This window comes from Nipponia nippon, unplaced genomic scaffold (genome assembly GCF_047370975.1).
Source record: "Nipponia nippon isolate SJK-2023a ecotype South Korea unplaced genomic scaffold, ASM4737097v1 scaffold_3, whole genome shotgun sequence".
NCBI lineage: Eukaryota > Metazoa > Chordata > Aves > Pelecaniformes > Threskiornithidae > Nipponia > Nipponia nippon.
This window is the reverse complement of record NW_028262347.1, coordinates 4,165,851-4,184,001: the sequence shown is the minus strand read 5'-3', so window position 1 is coordinate 4,184,001 and position 18,151 is coordinate 4,165,851. Positions and strand designations below refer to the sequence as shown.

The 18,151-nt window shown below is 52.1% G+C and overlaps 1 protein-coding gene across 2 annotated transcripts in view; it reads right to left on the bottom strand.

Annotated features, from left to right (window-relative positions):
- Positions 1 to 5,104: 5,104 nt before the first annotated feature.
- Positions 5,105 to 18,151, bottom strand: part of PODXL (podocalyxin like) — a 46,688-nt gene continuing 33,641 nt past the window's right edge. Inside the window, exons 5-9 of one of the 2 annotated variants that reach the window (XM_087766964.1) lie at positions 12,986 to 13,142; positions 12,038 to 12,099; positions 11,778 to 11,945; positions 10,093 to 10,149; positions 5,105 to 8,792 (exon numbers count right to left, since the gene is read on the bottom strand). In XM_087766964.1, coding sequence (XP_087623090.1) covers positions 8,598 to 8,792; positions 10,093 to 10,149; positions 11,778 to 11,945; positions 12,038 to 12,099; positions 12,986 to 13,142 — 639 coding nt within the window. In that variant the 3' untranslated portion in view covers positions 5,105 to 8,597. The remainder of the gene's footprint in view (positions 8,793 to 10,092; positions 10,150 to 11,777; positions 11,946 to 12,037; positions 12,100 to 12,985; positions 13,143 to 18,151) is intronic. The other variant, XM_087766965.1, reaches the window with a different exon arrangement.

Here is an 18,151-nt window from a genome sequence, read left to right as displayed (position 1 = left end):
TAATTTGGAGACGGGTCTTATTTTGTGAAAAGAGAGTTTAAGAACAACTATATGACTTCTTCTTGATATAGATTGATAGTAGTATGTAAGCGTAAATATTGTTGATGTGTAAATGTACTGTCAGAAGCTTGTTAGTGTGTCTAAACGCCTATGGGTATGGTAGACCTGATCGTATCCTGTCATGGAAAAGGTTATGCTGGAAATTATTCAAGTTGTGGTAATGACTTATAGGCAAAATCCCTGTTTTACTGAAAGCCTCTATTATAATGAAAAGTTGGAGTGGAAAAAGTAGGTTTACTGTACTGGAACCATTATAATAGTACATGGCTCAGCACTTGGATAAATTGACTCCAGATGCTTTTATCTGCAGGCAAGGGATCCAAATGCGGTTTTAGAGTGGAAGCCAGTTAATGACCTGATTATTGCCGTTTGAGAGTCGCACAAGAAAGTGTCACAGTTGATGCCAGCAGGTATACTTTTGGTGTTCCTGGCAGAGGTCAAAGAACTGGATAGAGTTTTGGATTATCCACGTATGCTTTGGGATACACAAACCTCTGAAGAGGATAGAGCTTGAAGGGGTTGTATATAATGTCGGCTTGTATGGCTTAGGTATAGAGGTCTGAAAGGCAGCATCTTCCCCAAGCACAGATCCTAAAGGGTACCGTATTGCTGCCGTCTTCTTTGCTTTCACGTATTTGAACTCGATTTGTTAGTGATGAACTCCAGATACTTGCTGTGACCCAAATTCAGCGCTCTGCTTCCGAATATCTACAGCCACAGACTTGGTTAAGCTGCTGTCAGTATATCGCTTCAGTACCCTGAAATCTTAATTTATACTTGGTGCAGACAAAGGTACATGTTGTCTTGGCTTCCAGCTGTTTGCTAAAAGTCAGCACAGCTTTTACTGATGTCCTGGAGACTGGAAGTATTTGAGTGCTGTCAGAAATCAGTTGACTCTGTTCAGCTCTAGTGTGGCATCGCAGTTCATTCCTGGGAAGAGCGGGGTGAGTGAATAGCTCGAAACTGGCTCTGCCAGGTTACATTTTTGGTTTTGCTACTAATTTGAAAGGAAAACCTGTCACTAGCATATATGCTGTCCAGCATGATGGGCAAAGTATGGTCCCTTGGGTATTCCCTCATTTATTCTGACTTTTTCTTTCCCTGTCTGACTGTTCACTGCTATTAAAATGCTGTGCCTTCAGACTTCCCTCAGTTTAAGAGAGTACCTACCGAAGAACCAAAGGTTAGAGCCGTGTTGCGGTTAGAAGGCATCAGTTTCTCCATGTCGCATCACGGTACTCCGGTTGTTTCCTTTGCAAAACTGCTTTGAAACAGTCAGGATCCTCGTGATTTACGTTGTTCTCTCCCAGGGCTGTTCCTCCTCCGGGGTGAGGACGGGGAAGCGTGGGAGCTGATTTCCCAGCAGCAGCAGGGTGTGCTGTCAGTGTAACGCTGCGGCAGACGCCTATTTACTTGTGCCCCTCCGTGTTCGGGGCTGGCATCAGCCTTCCCTCCAGTCTCAGCAGGGTTTACTTTGCGTGGCAGCAGGAGTGTGGTAGCTGTTCGACAGAAGACAAAGATGATTATACCAACTCTCAAGTTCATTTAAATAATAGTCCTAGGTTTCTGCCACCTGCTTTTGTAATCCCAAATCTTTCACCAGTGGAGGCAAACAGCTAGTAGTTGGGGTGTTTGGTTTATTTCTGCAGTGTAGCAGGGCAGAGGGAATGGGAAGAGAAATAGGCTTGGGAATAATGCAGTGATAGCTCATGTGAGTATGTGTTTAAGATGTGGTCTGTCTTTTGTGGAAGGACTTTGAAGACTCTCGTAACAAGTAGGTCTGCTGTTTAGAGCTGATTTTTTTTCATGCGAGCTGGATTCTCTTGCTCTTTCTCAAGTGAAAGTGATGCAATACCAGGATCTTCTAGTCCTGGAGCTTCACCTCGAGCTTTGGCCCTCTCTACCCCAAAGGCACCAGAGAGACTAATACAAGGGGTTTTTTTCCCCAGTCCCTCTGCAGCGATTGCAAGGAAGCCAGATGGGCTTAACACTCTTCAAACACTGGAGGTTGTGCAGCACAGTCTATCAGAGCAGGTCTGGCAGTCTTAAGAGGTTGTTAAAACCTAAAGATGTTCTGAGCTTTCTGAGGAAAGCTGCCGGTGAGATTAAGGGAGATTAGCTGCTTTTCAATTCTGATTATTCTGAGATTAGCAGCTTTTTAATTTTGATGGTGGGAAGGCTAGACCACAACAGTAGTTCCAGTGGTTGCAGTCTTCTCCACTTCCCAGATACCAATGGACAGGTTTTTCTCCCCAGTGATGAGAAAATACACTTCAAATATCCTGACCTTGTAACTACCTGCCCAAGGGATTGAATCAATTACTTCATATTTCACTAAATAGAAAAGCGCTGCAGCATGTGAACAGGGTCTGTTCATTGAAGAAGCCACTTCGAGGCTGAAAATTGATTTGTTTTTTGAAGTCTTGACGAAAAAGTCAGCTCTTAAAAGCGGAAAATGGCTCTTATCAACCTGTGCTTTCTTGGTTGCAAGTCAGTGACTTCACTGCAAATAGTCCAGCACGAACAGTGGCTGATCCTTCTACCTCTGCTTACCCTGCGCTAATACGCACTATTCGAAAGGCGACAGCCCAGTTTCCTTCCCCCAGCAGTGCGGAGAACTCCTACACTGGAGAAGACTTTTATCTAACCGTGGAGGAGGTAACTGTTGTGCTGCTGACTTGTTTCCCCCTCTCCTCTGCTGTGCTAATTGGGAAGGCAAACTAGCAGTGGAAGCTGAGTATTTCCTTCATCTCTTCCTCATCATTCCTGTCCTTCCTCCCGTTGATGTTTTGATGTGCAAAACACTTGTCACTTCAGAAGCTGCTGTGCTGGGTAGGGGAAAAGAAAACAAAACCCTAGTTATTAGTAGCTGGTACTATTTATCAAAGCTATATTGTCTGCTGTGTCTTCCAGCATACCCTCCTCCACAGCAGGAAATGAGGGGATGCTGGGGAGACCAAAAGCAAGAGAAAAGAGCTTAGTTATACAAACGAATGTGTTCATGGGAGTCTTGAGTCTTGGAGGCCCCGAACTTTGCAGACCACTTTGCCTAGGGCAAAAAATTAAAGCCCGTTGGCTCATTCTCAGTTAACGGGAGACGCCGTTCCCATCCTTGTGGGCTGGTGGTCGCGTGCATCTTGTCCCTTTAGATGCCGAGATGCAATGTGCCTCGTTTTAGAAGTATCTAGTCTTGGTATGCATTCTCTCTTTGAATGTTGTGCTTTGAAACTGCTGAAACAACCTCTCTCTCCTAGATGCGTTGATAGCGTGGGGTTAAACACCGCTAGGCTGGCTGGCTGGACACTGTCACCTGGTTAGGGGTGCTTTTTCAAGCTGTTTCTTTGAGCTGTTGCCTCTGCTCTTACCTATACAGTGTGGTGGTTTGTCTGGACCTTTGATCTTCGTTATCTCGTCCTCTACACCCTTATGTGGTCCCCAAAAACTGGTTATTCCCTGTGTAGTGTTTGGAGTTGTGAGTGTCTGCTCCCTGTCCAGAATTTGGCCCTTTTTTCTGTTTTGGCATCGAACCTGAAGCGTTTGCATCTCTACAGCAATCCCACAGACTCTGGTGTCCGTCTGAATTCCCTTTGTTGTCTGTCCTGCAGTCCTTGTCTCGGACACCTGACCACAGGAGAGCTGAACCGAGGGGTGCTAGAAAGGAGTGTCCGGGGGGTGATGAACGCTGTGAACTGCACATGTGTTTTAATAAGCAAGTCAAATATTGACTAGTCCTGCGTTGAGCCCGTGGTGGTTACAGGCATCGTTCCTGGACTCTGGTGATCCCCTATCCTGCCCTTTTCGTTACAGATAAACGGATGATCTTTGTTCAGCCTGGAGTGTTAATTTTCTTCCTTGGCATAAATAATCTTTGATAATTTCTGGGTTGATATACAAGACCCGTGCTGTACATAAATGGATGAGTGATATGAGGAATATCTACAAATGTAGTTATGTTGTATGTAATGTACATAAGGAGAGAATGTATTTTGTTCATTTTTTTCTTAATAAAAATGTATATGCTAGCAAGGGCGTCTATTTAAGATCTGTTCGTTCTGACATCGCTTCCTTCTGGGAATGGAAGAACATCTGTGAAGGTCTCATAGCAGTGGCGCAGAAACTGTGAAAGCGGTGGTGCGTTATGCCTGGGCGGCAGGGGCTGTTGCTGCCGGAGGAGCCCGCCGGGGCCCTCCGCACTGCGCACCAGCGGAGAAAATACCCTGTTCCCTGAAATCGGTGATGGGCTGGGTCCGTAACCCGTAAATCCGGTGCGTGCTTCGCAGCGGCAAAAACTTTTACTGGGGAGGAACGCAGAGTTACAACATAGACTAATGCAAACCACCGACTTCTAATATTTAAATCAAACCAAATTCTGGTGGTTTTGTTTTGGTTTGGTTGTTTTTTTTCCCTTTGCATAAGTGGAAACTTAACCTGGAACAAAATGTTTTATTTTGGGCACTTGGGGGCAAATGGAGATGCTGAACTGCCCACGCCGCTGCTGACCGTGGTGTTGCCCTTGCGTGATGGCCCTCTCTCGTGAGGGTTTGGGGTGCAAGGTTTGATTCCCTCCTCCGCCGCCTGGCCAAAGCGTGAGGAGGGGTTGCGGGCCGGGAGTGAGTTAGGATGAAACGCAGAAACAAGGGCAACCTCCCTCTCCCTTCCTTCCAACCTGAGCCTTGGACACTAACAGCTCAAACAACTCTCTGGCTGTGCTGGGGCTGCCCTCACCCACATCAACTGAGCGTCCCACCCCTCTGGGTTTTCTATTTTTTTTTTTTTTTTTTTATTTAAGGGAAGTTTTTCACCACTATCCTGCTTTCTTCTGCATGGGAAAAATACAAGCTCCTCCATGGCTGGCTACGTTTGAAGGTCTGGGTTGGTTTTGCTCCTGCTTGTCCGGTGTTGCCACGTGTTCTTGCTAGCAGGACCACGCAGGGCCTGTGCTGGGTTTCCAAACAAGCTCAAACCATAGCCAGCTGTAACATCCAGATAAGGGATAGCACAAGCTCTACTCCCCCCATCCCTCTTCGCTCAACCAAGAAACAAGTCTTTTACATAAGAATGTTTATTGACAGAAATACATGATGCTTTCAAAATATATTTGTAGGAAAATGCAAGAATAATCTCTACAATCCAGTTGCTCAGTAAATTCCAGTGTAAATCAGACTCCTGTCCCCATGAGAGATGCTGCTATACAGTACGTAAGAGCTCTATTACATGTGCAAGGTTCAAGGGGTAGCCGCCTTGGGAAATAGGTTCTTTTTCTGCAGTCCCTTATGGCTTATGTCTTCTCCTGTGTGTCTTCTGTAGGCAACAGTCACAGTATCAGCCTCGCCAGTTGGGTCATGGCACGGAGAGCGGGAGATAAATGGTCCTAAAATATTTACACATTCCTTGTGAATCTGAAAATAGAAAAATCTCTTGCAAGGACATCTGAGCTGCTTGTAAAACTCTTGCCAAAAGGTAAGAGCGATTCATCTTTGTACAACGTGGCGGATGTTAAAGCTGTTTTGGGGGAGAGAAGAGGAGCGGGGGGAAGGGAGGAGGGGCAGGGATGGAAGAAATACCTGGGTATGGGTTTGTTTTGTTTTGTTTTTAAATTTATTTTTGGTCTAACAGTTATGGCTACAACCTACAAAGGGAAGGATTAAGGCCAAAGATGCTCATCACTGCATTTCCTACCTGATTTTTTTTTTTAAATTTTTTTGCAAAAAGAATGTTCTCAACATAAAAAACGTACTGTTTTTTTTCTGTGGAAATAGTTCTTTAAATAGGGGAAGGAAAATCTACTATAAAATATTAGTGGTTTAAAAATATGGTGTCTGGAAAAATAAATAAATGTACAATTCCTATTCAAATATAAATCACTGTAAGCACTTGCTGAGCAGTTAATATTTTCACTGGTCTCTGCTCGGAAGGATTTAAGGTTGCTTGATCTCAAGCCTTCGTAGGGTTCTCTTGGAAAGTCTTTGGACCTGATTCATTAAAGCACTTTGGCATCTCTTTGCTGGGAAGGGGGATCCTAGGCACATGCCAAAACCGGACTGCCTGGAGATGCTCTGCCAGGGGCGTCCTTACGGCAACGGCAGCCCCCGCGGCCAAGGCCTCGCTGCTGCCCTCTGTTTTTGCCGCGTTTATTTTCTGCGAAGGACAGAAGTGCGAGGTCACCAACCCGCCGCTCGTCTCTTGGGGCAACTGGGAAGCAACGCGCTCACGAAAGCAATTGCGAACGCCGAGACCGGTTCTTTGAGCCTTGCGGCAACGTTAAAGAGCTGAGCTCGATGCTGTCGGAGTGGGGGCAAAGCCGTGTCGCGGGGTTATCCGGGTGGGAGGCGTTCTCCTGCTTCGTGTCGAATTTTGATCCCCTACCAGACTGGCCTTTAGCTTTTTCTTTCTTTTTTTCCTCATTCCCCCCCCCCCCCCCCCCCAAATTACTTCCCCGTAGTGCAGTGCACAGGTTAAGTGAAGTGTGCTGAATACATTGCTAATGAACAGCAGGAATATTTACATACAAAAATATATAGGTTTGAACACTTCAAACTCTGCCTTCTGGTGCAGGAGAGAAGGGAGAAGAGCCAGTCCCTTTGAGATGTATCTTCTGCCAGCTTCTGTCCTGGGGCCGAGCAAACTGCCCCGACCCTCTCCTTCGTGAGTACTCCTGAGGACCTACTCGACCTGGGTTTCTCCAAGCTTTCCATTGCTTGGCTCCACTTTTCCCCTCATTCAGGGCAGCCATGGGAGCGGATCCCCATGGTGTTGACTTGGTGGCAGAGCCCGAAGGAAATCACCCCGTCGTGCGCTGGTGAATGCACGGTTTATGGCAAGCAGGGGAGAGGAAGGGCCGTGCTCGGGCATCGCTCTTCATCTGCAGCTCCTCTGGCTTGCAGAGGGCTTGGGACCACCACCATCCTCATCTGTTGGGAGATGCACTCGCCCCAGTGACCTTCTGGTCCTCTCCTCTCTTTCCCATGTGCTGGAGGATGGAGCCCTGCTCTGATCCTGCCCCTGCCGGGCTGAGCTGCTTCACCAAAGCCAGTGTGAAAATCTCCCCGTCCTTTGAGAGCCATTTAGGAGCTGTGATAGGGAGTGGAAAATCAGAAATGGCCTCAGTCCGGCCACGTTCTGCTCCTGAATATTTTTCTTTTCCCCTCTGAAGACTTACGGCAAAGGGAGACCTGGACAAGAGACCAAGGGCTGCGGGACAAAGCTCAATCCCAGCTTTGCTGCTGAGCTGGAGGTTTCTTTGCAGGTCTCTGTTATTTTACGGGCTTTTGAAGAAGAGCTTGAGAGCGTGGACTGAGCTTATAAACCTTGTGGGGAGGAAACGCCAAGGGCTGTACCGATGGAAAACCCTGAATATACCACCAAGCTACCTGGCTCGTGCTTCTGTTCCTCTTTTATCTCTTCTGCTGCTCACGCAGGAAAACATGACCACAAAAATCACAAACCGTCACGGTGCACGTAACCCACGGTCTCGGGGCAGGATGGATGTGGGCCATGAGATGCTGCTGCCTAATTACTGGAAGGCAATCAACGCTTCTGTAGGGAAATGCAGTGGCAGAGCTGGTCTGCACTGGAGCTGGGCTCCTGCACCACAAACCCCCCAACCTCGTGCCTGGGCTAGCGACAAGGCATCGCTCTTTGTCTCATTACACCCTTCCTAGGAGGGATAAACTCAATGAACTACTCCTTTTCCTCTCCCTCCCCTTTGCATCAATACCAGAAGCTGCTGTGCCTCTCCTGGTCTCCACCCGGGTGCAGGATCCGTCCCGCAGCCCTTTGCGGCGCAGCTGGTGGTGGCACGGGACTGAGCATCGCTTAGCACTGCTGCATCCCCCCATCCAGCCGGGTCCGGGTGTGTTCGTTTGCCTGTGGCACAACATGGGGCTATTGTGCGTTTTAGCCAGCAGTTTATGGGGAGAGGATGGAAACTGGATTAAAAAAGAACAGGCTGTTCCAGCTTTTTCCGCTCAATACCTGGGCGTTTCATGTCAGGGAGGGCAGAGCGATGACTAAACTGCGTGGGCCAGATTTTTCTAGCTCTAATTGCCAGGTGCCGGTTTGCTGTCGGGCGTTGTGCTCCCTCTCCCATCCTATTTACATTTATTTCTTTTTATTTTTTCGAGTTGCTCAATAGCTGGAGGCTGCGGTTGGATGCGGGACAGGAGGGGACACACTGGGAGGAGACACCAACAGCTCTTCGGGAGCAAAGCCACCCCAGTCGCCTATGGCTGGGTCAGGTCTGGCGTGGTAGGTCCTGCTGAGCACCTGCGGGTGATGGGAGATGCTTGTCCGGATGTGGCCACCATGGTGGCTTGTATTGACAACGTGCCCCAGAGAGGTCCTCTCGTGTCCCTTCTTCTTCCATCCTGCACCCCACGTGGTGGCGCGAGGGGCCGTGAATAGTTCATTAAGGGGGTTTCTGGGATTTGTTGGGAATTTTGCCTTGTTTTGGAGTTGTGTGCGTGTGTGTGTAGGGATTATGGGTGGGGTTTTTTTGCAGGGGAGTGGTCATTTTTTGCTCGATCGAGTTCTGTGTCCTATAAATGCGTGTCCTCCTCTTCCTCCAGGTCCTCCTTCATGAGGGTGTCGAGAGGAACGATCCAGCTGTCCCCCAGCTCACCGTTGAGGTTCACCTTCTTCTCCTGCATTTCAGAGGAGGTCTCCATCACCTCCAGCGTGGGGTTATCGTGGTAGCCGTTCTCCATTGTCTGCAGCTCCTCGGTCAGGCGCTGCTGCGAGGAAAGAAAACCCAGAAACCCTGGTGAAAAACAGCTTGGCCATACTGCGCGTGCCACCTCAGGGCCATCGCCTCCCAGCCAGCCATGGCCGCTGCCCCGTATAGATGTATATAACTACATATAGAGACTTTCATGGTGAGGTTGAGGCTGCAGTCAGCGCCGGCACAGCGAGCGGATAGCATGGAGCTGGCAAGAGAGAGACTCTGCTAATGGTGGGAGGGAGGAAAGAGCAGCCAGAGACATGTGGAAAACCTCCAGGAGCAGCTGCCAGCTTCAGCCTGGCCATGGACCCGCAGCTCTGTCCCCCCGGGGCCTCAGGAAGAGGCTGAGCATCGTTGCCGTACCCCAACCCTGCATCCCAGTTCCTGCCTCCCCATCTTGACTCTGTTCTTCCTCTCCCCTTTCTGTCCCCCTGTCCCTTTTTAGCTGCTTTATTGTTGTTCTCCCCCTCGAACTGGGGGGCAGTTCCCACCTTGCAGATGCTGCTGGCCCATTTGCCCCTCATCCTGGAGCTCTCGGTGGAAACCAGGCAGGGAAAGAACAGCCCCTCCAGCCCCTTCTCCTTTGGCCATGGATGGTTTTGGCTGATTCATGGATGAATCAGGCACTGCATCACCCCGGTGCTTGGGTACGTGGTACTCCAGGCTCTGACCCAGCCCTTCATCCCCTGGAAGACCCCCAACCCATTCCAGTTTTGCTTTCACCATGGCAGCTTCTTCATCCCCATCCCACCCTGGAGGGATTCACCAGGGAGCTGCAGTCCTCGGTCAGCCCTTTTTTGGGGAGCGCAGGGCTCGCAATAGGCACCCCTGTTAAAATCCGCCTGGATTTACAGCTTCATTTATTACAGTGCTCCTAATAAATGTCAGGAGACTGGCGTGGGAGGGAATCTATGGAAAAGGAAAGGGATGGAGAAGTGAAACTGCAGGGCTTGGTGCTAGCAGGGGGGCTGCGAAGGTGCTGCTGGGGGGGTCCCTGGGTTGCACGTGGCGGGGGAATGCAGGCAGGGATGGCGGGATGCTCGAAAGCGGAGGAGGCACCTGGGCCCTCGCAGGGGCTGTTTCCCCCCACGGGGTTGCTGCTACAACCCCCGGATGGATGGATGGATGTTCAGGCAGCGCTTTCTCCCCACCGCGGCAAGGCACCCCCCTCACTGTGCAGCAAGGGGAAGGGGTCTTTAAAGCTGGGCTTTAGTCCTGTTAAAAGCTACTGAAACCTACCAAGCACCAGGGGTGAGAGCTGGGGGTGTTACGGATGCGGCACCCGCCCCTCCGATCCCTGTGTTGGAACTCACATTAAAGATCAGGGCCACATGTCCATCATCAAACCCGGGGACATCAGGGTGGATGTGCTGGTTATTTCCAAGGTAAAAGAACAGCAGGGTTTAAAGGGGGGGGGGGGGGGGGGGAGGATTGGAGAAAAATAAAAATAAAAAAACTTTCAAGTCATTTTTGGAAAAGAAGTAGGAGGAAAACAAAAGAAATCACCCAAAAACAAATCCAGAAAGGAGAAATGGGTTTGATTTTCTAAAAACCTATTGCAACTGCTTGGAAAAAGATCTTTTACCGTGCTCTGAGCAAGAGCCGCACTGAGGAACTGGCATCCTTTGCTTTGGCTTCGCTACCTTACCCTGTGGTGGTGGGTATTTACCTCCAGCATCCAGCCAGGGCTGGTACCTGTTCCTCTGCACCGTGTTACTTGAGGGAGACGCAGTCCCATTGCTAAAAATACCCTATTTCTACCTGTTTTCTGAACAATACGGGGCAAGAGTGTTACACTGCTCCCTGCGCCTGCTGGGATGTTTTTCACCCTGACCAGGGGGATTTCAGCCGAGGGATGGCCCAGCTGCAAAACCCCGTAAGCTCCAAGGGGACCACAGCAGAGGTCAAATATCTGTCGAAGTCTTGCATCCTTCCCCCATTCCCTCCCAAAAACTCAAGCCTTGTAAAAACAAGTCCGATGCCGGTGTTACTTTGCTCTTCCCTGCCTCCTGTGTACATCTCCCTTAGACTGCAAACACTTAAAGCAAAGGCTGCCTTATCCCTCACCTTCACGCAGCTCCCGGCACGTGGGGCAGAGGTTGGGACCCCCTGGGAAGGAGGAGCTGCTTTTGGGGGGAAAATGACTTGAAGTAGGACCCAGGGGTTTGCTTTTCCAAGGGTGGTTTACCCAAATTGCATCATTTGGCCTCATTTCCCCCCCCCCCCCCCCCTTTCTCTTACTGTCTCTTCTCTAGAGCTAAATCCTCAGCAGAGCAGCAGGGGCCGATGCAAACCTCGGGTACATGGCAGAGCTCTGCCTGCTGGTGCCGTGGGGCGTGGGAATGGCCAGTCCTTGCAGGTGGATGCTACACTAAAATCACCCAGAATTGCTTCCTGAGATAAAAACGATATTATTTTTTTCCATGTCTGTTCTTCCTTAAATCCTGCTGCTGCTGCTGCTCTGAAATTTGGCCGTGGCCCAACTCTCCTAAAGGCTGAGCTGTACAGCGTCGATGCCCTCCTGCGGCCATCCTCCTGCCGTCCTCCCACCCTGCAAACAGCCGCCGGCTCGCCGCAGCCACTGGCACCCCTGGGAAGGCATTGGGGTAATGCTGGGCACCCAACCCTGCTCCCCTACTCATAAAAGCATATTGAGAATTTTTTTTGGGGTGGACGGGAGTATAGATGGGTTTGGAGGGAGGTTTTGGGTTCAGGAAGCCTTTCTTGTCAAAATTATGACCCAAGGATGCTGCTCAGCTTCCCTGGTCTTCATCCTGGCTGCTCCCCACGCCGACACCCCCAAAGGGCAGCTCCTGCCCCTCCGGAGCATCCACAGCACTTGGGCACCCCTTGAGCAACGTGCAAGGGTGGTGCCCGCTGGGCAAGCCAGGGCGTCTCCACCAGCAGAGACTGCAACATGGATGATGTTCATCTCCTGAAGATGCCTCTGGGACAAAAAGGTCTCGGGGTACCTGTCCCACCCCCCCTCCCACCTCACCTGGTCCTTCTTTTGGGAGAAGCGCTGGTGGCAGCAGCCGTAGATGGCCGCGATCAGCAGCAGGGAGCCAGCCAGGGTGACGATGGTGATGATCAGGGGTGTGCTGAACTCATCGTTGATTATCATCTCCTTCTCCATTTTGTCGTAGGTGATGTTGGTGATCCCAAGCTGCCACGGGAGAGATGGGTCAGGCCCCGAGGAGAGCTTCCCGTGCCACCCACCTTGGGGGACATCCGTGCTGTGCCCAGGGACCTGCTTACCTCCTCTAACTTGTCCTTCTTCTCCTTCAGCTCCTTGAAGACTTTTTCAGGGTCCAAAGGGACTGGGGGAAGAAAGAGGCTGCAATGAGCCCAGTGGTGGGGGGCCAGGTTGTGCCCCTGCCTCCCAGTCAATGGGGTGACCCCCTTTCTGGAGGAGGCTGAGGGAGATACGCAGGCATGAAGCCAACCTTTGCAGATGCCTCCACAGCCTGACAAGGAGCCGGGATCTCTTCTCCTGGAAGGGGGAGAGCCCCAGAGACCCCAGTCCCCACCATCCCCCAGCCCCAGGCTGTGCACACCCTGGGGGGGGGCCTCCGCTTCAGTGGGCGAGACCAGCGAGGGGCTGTAACCAGGTACTCCAGGCCATGCCGGAGCAGTGCAGGATTAGTCCCCAGGGCCCAGCTGCCCTGCCCATGATTGGGTGCTGGAGGCTGGACCCCCTATCCAGCCCCTGACCTCATGACGAGGAGGAGGATGGAGCTCAGTCCTTCCTCCCCCTCGTGCTAGGGCAGCGTGATGTCTCCATCCTCCCAGCACCCTGGTGCTAAAGCAACGTTTGAGCACCCCTGGGCCGAGCGGGGTTTCCCCAAAGGGCTGCGATGTGGTCAAGAACCTCCCCTCCCTGGTCCCTTGGGAAAGGATTTGAGCTGGGCACTGGGTTTTAACCACTTGGGAGAAATTTTTCCTCCTAGAGCCTGGTCCCTGCCTTGGCTCATCATGGATGGGAGAGGGATCTGATGCATTAATTGGGGAGCAAAGCTCATTTCTGGGGTCGTTGTGCCTCTCCTGAGCCACTGAGATGGGGCAGCCCAAGGAAAGGAGCCCCTTGGCCAAGCTCTAGCAGACCCCAGGGGCTCCCCCAAGCCTCAGGCTGCATGCCCATGCTGGGGTCTCCGACACGGGTCCCATCCTGTCCCCCTCCAGGCAGGATGGTGGGATCATACTCACAGTGCACGACCGCCCGCATGGCCCAGTGCTGGGAGCGGAGCTCGCGGGAGTTCAGCATCACCGTGCACGTTTCCCTGCTGGCATTGAAAGCGCGCTGGCCCGTCGAGCAGAAACTCTCGAAGAAGGAGATGTTGACGCTGGCGGTCTTCCACTCAGCCTGCAGTGACAGCAAGGGCTCAGCACCGTTCCCCCACCTGGGGACCGCCGAGGAGCATGTCGCCCCATCGCCAGGGATGCTGCGGCCATCCCCATCCCCATCCTTCCCCATCCCTTTGCACCGCCCGGCCACCGCCGGCCCTCCCAGGGAACAGGAAAAGTTTAAAAGTAGTTTCTTTACAAGAAGCTGAGCTCTTGGCTGCCGTTCCTCACCGGGGCCCTGCGCTGGCCTTATCTGAGAGCTGCAGCTTTTGGCGTTACAGGAATAGCAGGTCCCCAAGGGAAGCAGGGCGGGGGGGCCAGGGGAGGCCGAGGGGCCGCAGTGGGAGCGGGACAAGGCTGTGCAGCCCCCCTGTGCCCCCGCGGGCATCTGCGGCCCTCCCACCACCCACATTTCTACCCTCTGTCCCCAAAACACCGGTCCCTGTCCTAGCACTTCCCCACAGCTCTGCGGAGGCAAGAGAATGTGTTTGGCTTTCGGACAAACTGGAGCATCCCTGGAGGGGTTAGCCTGGAAGGAGCTGGGGGGATGGTAGAGGGTGGAGCCCACATCCCCTCTGAGATGCTCCTGAGGCTTTTTACAACCGCTGAATGCTTCATAGCTGCTGGGAGCTCACTAAGGTAGAGATGGTCGCCCTCCTGCAAGCACAGCTCCTGCACAGCTGCTGCTTGCACAGGACTGCACGCACAGGCGGTGCATGCACAGGTCCTGTATGCAGAGATGCTGCATGCACAGGTCCTGCCTGCACAGGTCCTTTGTGCACAGACCTTGCCTGCATAGCTTCTGCATGCACATGTTCTGCGTGCACAGGTCCTATATGCAGAGATGCTGTACATACAACTGCTTGCACAGGTCGTGTGTGCACAGGTCGTGCGTGCACAGGTCGTGCATACAGAAATACTGCACGCGCAAACACCGCATGCACAAGTCCTTCGTGCACAGATGCTATGTGCACAAGATCTTGGCTGCACAGGTCCTGTGTGCAAAAGTCCTCCGTGCACACTGGAACAAGGTGCTAGGCAGCACGTGCCCTGGCTGGGAAAGGCTCTGCTCCTGCCTGCTCCAACCCCAAACCTTCCCCTCCCTCTGCAACACCGTCCGTGCCAGGTCCCGCTCGCACGGATGGCCAGCAGCATCCCGCTTTCTCCACTGCAAGGACGGGAGCCACCCAGCCGAGGAAGACACCTAATCTCACCCCATCGTATCTAAATATTTGGGAAGCGGCAGTGGAGACAGGATGCACTTGCCGGGGTGGAAGACCGGTCCTGGACACAGCACGAGGGTGAGCTCAGCATCGTGAGGCCCCGGCCGTCCCTGGGAACTTTCACTTTGCACAGTCCTTTCACTTTGCACAGGGAGAAACTTCCCCCAGGCCCCTTTCTTGAATCCGCGCCATCCTGGCTGCATCCCTGGGAAAAGAGCTGGATGGGAAACCTGCCCCAGCCCTGTGCCAGGGCAGCCCACGGGCAGCGAGGTGAGACCTCGGCAAGGCAACATCCCCAAGAAAGCTCATAGACAGCGGGACAGGGAGGAGAGGGTCACGGCTTGGTCGGGGCGGTGTTTTTATCATATTCAGACGCTGGGTTGTGCTCCTACGCTTTAAATGCCCCGCAGTTTATCAATCCCTGCCTGTGCAGCATTTTCTGCTCAGCAGAGGCATGAAAAGCCTCTCTGCTGCCTCCCTGCATCCTTCTTTCCCAGTTTTTGCTGCAGCTCTGCCTTCCCTCAGCCCTTAATAACCCAATTCTCCTACCACTCCGTGGGGGGAAAAAAAAAAAAGCCTTTAAAATGCCTTTTTTTGGGTGGGAAGGGAAATCAGATGCGTGGCTAAAACCCAGCTGAGCAACAAACCGCTTTGCTGCTGGACAGTGAGTGGTGCCTAAACCCCTTTAGAGGCTGAACCGCAGGGATTTACCCTTTCCAGGGTTGGAGGGGGGCATGGAGGGGTGCCCCGGCAGCGGTGCCATGGCACTGGCAGCTCTCCCCTCCCGCCACCGGAGCCGCTCACATTCCTTGGCCAGAGTTGACAGGCGCTGCCGAGCAGCTCGAATCCGGTTCCCACACTGGCGGGGACCTAAAACTAACATCCCCAAATGAGGTAACAGCACTTGAGTCAACAAACTGCCCCCGCCAGCTGGACGGGACAAGGGGGACCGTGACCCCGCTCGGTGAGGGGGTCCTTCCGCTTGCTCTGGGGACCATCGTGCTGTCCCCAGACCCACGGGTGTAACACAGCAAATTCTTTCGGGCACCTGGGTGTGGGTCTGGGTGGTCCCACTGTTGCTTTTGCATCCCCTGGCTGGAGCAGGCTCCACAGCATCCTCCAACTTGCCTTGCAGGGCACATCTGCATCCCGGCTGGGGACATGATGGAGGAGCGACGCTGGCCCCCTGGGAGGTGGCCACAGGGTTGTGTGGCTCAACCAGAGCTTGGGAGACACCAGCCACCTCTGACATCGTCACCTCTCGCTTCATCTAAGGCATTTTGGGGTTGGGATGAGGAACAGCTGTCCGTCCGTCCATCCATCCATCCCTCCCAAGGCTGGAGCACCCCAAGCAGCCAACAAAAACCCAGCTGAGGGTAATTTGTGAGCTGGACCTTGGGAAAGTCACCCTATGTAGCACAAGGCATCAAGCTAATGAGCCTCGTTAGGAAACTCATTAAGATCCTGCTGTAATCAAAGGAAGGAGAAGGGGCAAAAGGGAGGGTGGGGGAACATGGACCAAACTTCAGCTCTGGTTAAAAGCACCACCTGAAAAGAAGGATGGTGGGAACCAACCAGCCCTAGCCATACCTTTGGTCCACAAAGTGGTACCAACCATGTATTTGGCTCTTTTTTTTTTAAGATTTACAGATTGAGGTTTTTTGTTTGTTTTGGTTTTTTTAAAATTTACTGTAGCTGGAGAAACTGAGGTGCAGCAGGGCGCAATGCCTGCAGTTCCCAGGTTCGGACCCTGCTTAGGTCTCTGCATCGCCAGTGCTACCCCATGAGCCTGTCTCTGCACAGGAGGGGTGGTCTGCATTGCCCTCTCCCCTGCCAGGAGGGATCTGGACACGTCCCCCACCACCGGGCCCCCGCGTTGCCCTTGATGCTTCCCCGGCTCCTCTCTGGAGCTGAGCTTTTGGTACAATGCCGCCCCAACCCTGGATCGTTCTTGCGGACCAGGATCGGAGTTGTTTCTGGAACACTTCTTATAGCGCACACTTTCCTGTTTTCCCACGGGTTGCGAAATGCAAAGGATTTTTTCACTTTGCTGTCAAGATTTGGCTAGAAACTTGTTTACCGGGCCTACAAAGCAGGGAAACCAGATAGTGCCATTTCTCTGTTATCTGCTCAGCTTGGGAGGCATAAAATTCATTGCAATTTTCAGGAATACGCCGAGTGGAAAGTTAACGGCAAGCGGGCGGGAGGTGTTTTGGCAGCTGAGGAGGGCGATGCTATGGGAGGATGCACCCTTGCAGTGTTTCTGCAGCTGTTTTGAGGCGTAATTGGCATTTTGTACTAACAATGCTTCGGCTCGTTATTACACCCAGAGGAATCTAAGGGAAACAGAGTGGCAGACTTGCTGGCTTGCCAGCTCCAGCACGCCATTGCCCAGCGGAGCAGGCAGACAGGAGCGATGGATGATGCCAAGCCATGATGTCTGCCCACCCCTTAGCTCGCCGGTGCATCACTGCACACCGGCACTTCCCAGCCTTACCATCCCTGTTTCCAAAAAGCCTCCCAGCACAGCTCCAGTGAAGCCCCGGGGAGGACAGCGGCTCCATGCAGAGCATGACTGTGCTCAGAAGGAGGGAAGCATTAAATACCAGCACGGTCATAAGTCACCCAGGTGCTTTAGGCTCCAAAATTAGATTTTCTCGATCTGATGAAATATTTTTATACATTCAATATAAAATTTGATGGGAAGCTTTCCCAGCGTGGACAGGGCTGGAGGTTCAGACATTACACAAAGCATGGCAGGGGATGCCCTCAGGAGAGGCTGTCCTGCTGTGGTGTCTGGGCCATGGGCATCATGGTAATAAGGTCCCTCCTTGGAGTCATCCTCAGCGTTAACGGCAGCACGGCTAAGAACATCATCATTTCTGCAGGTGTGTGGGCAAGGAGCATTTACACCCAGCAGCAGCCAAAGTAGGAAGGTGATGACCATGAGATGGCAGCAGACAGGCGCTTTCCCTCCTCCAGGAGCACGGTGGGTGCTATGGGGAGGTCCAAGCCCTCTCCAGGGCTGCCAGGTAGGGCCACCAGCAAGCCACAGGGGATTTCAAGAGCTGCTGTGGTCAGTAGGAGCGATTGTGATCATCTCAGCATGTATCTCAAAAGGTTTTATGAACACAGTGTGGCTTCACTTTGCGTCTGACCACCGTATGGTGAAGTCAAGTCAGTCCATTTTACAAACGGGACAGCCGAGGTTCATGAAACTGAGCAGCTATTTCTGATGCTGTACAGTATAAGCTGTTAGAAGGTCCCTGACATGCCAATTTCCCAATGCTTATGCTGCCTTGACAGTGCTGAGATCCAGAAACCAGAACATTATAATGCCAAAAAACACCCCTGAGCCCTACCCACAGCTCAGATAAATACAGTCACTCTGTCAAGATCTCACCAGCCATGTGGTGTTGACTCTTTCTCTTTGTCATAAATTTAAAACTTCAGCCTATTTAAAAGTTATCAATACATTGCATCTTCCCTATTACAGGAAACTCATAGTTTCCACAAGAATCATTCTGAAGGTGGGTATCCCTCAGAAAAGCCAGCAGACAGTACCCACCCACCAGAAGAAGGGGTCTTGGTGTATAGGCTTGGGTTGGGCTTGCCTTTCCCCAACCTTGGCAGTACATTTTACTACTCCCTGGTCTTGTAGAGGATCTGAAACAAACAAAATGGAGTTTTTTGCTCTCACTTTAGGGTTCTATGAGAGCTGATATAGCATCGAGGAGCATAGTGAGTCCCAAGCTCCAGGCTGCTGCGCTTCCCAGTTGCTCTGCAGTCAGATGCCACCTTACCC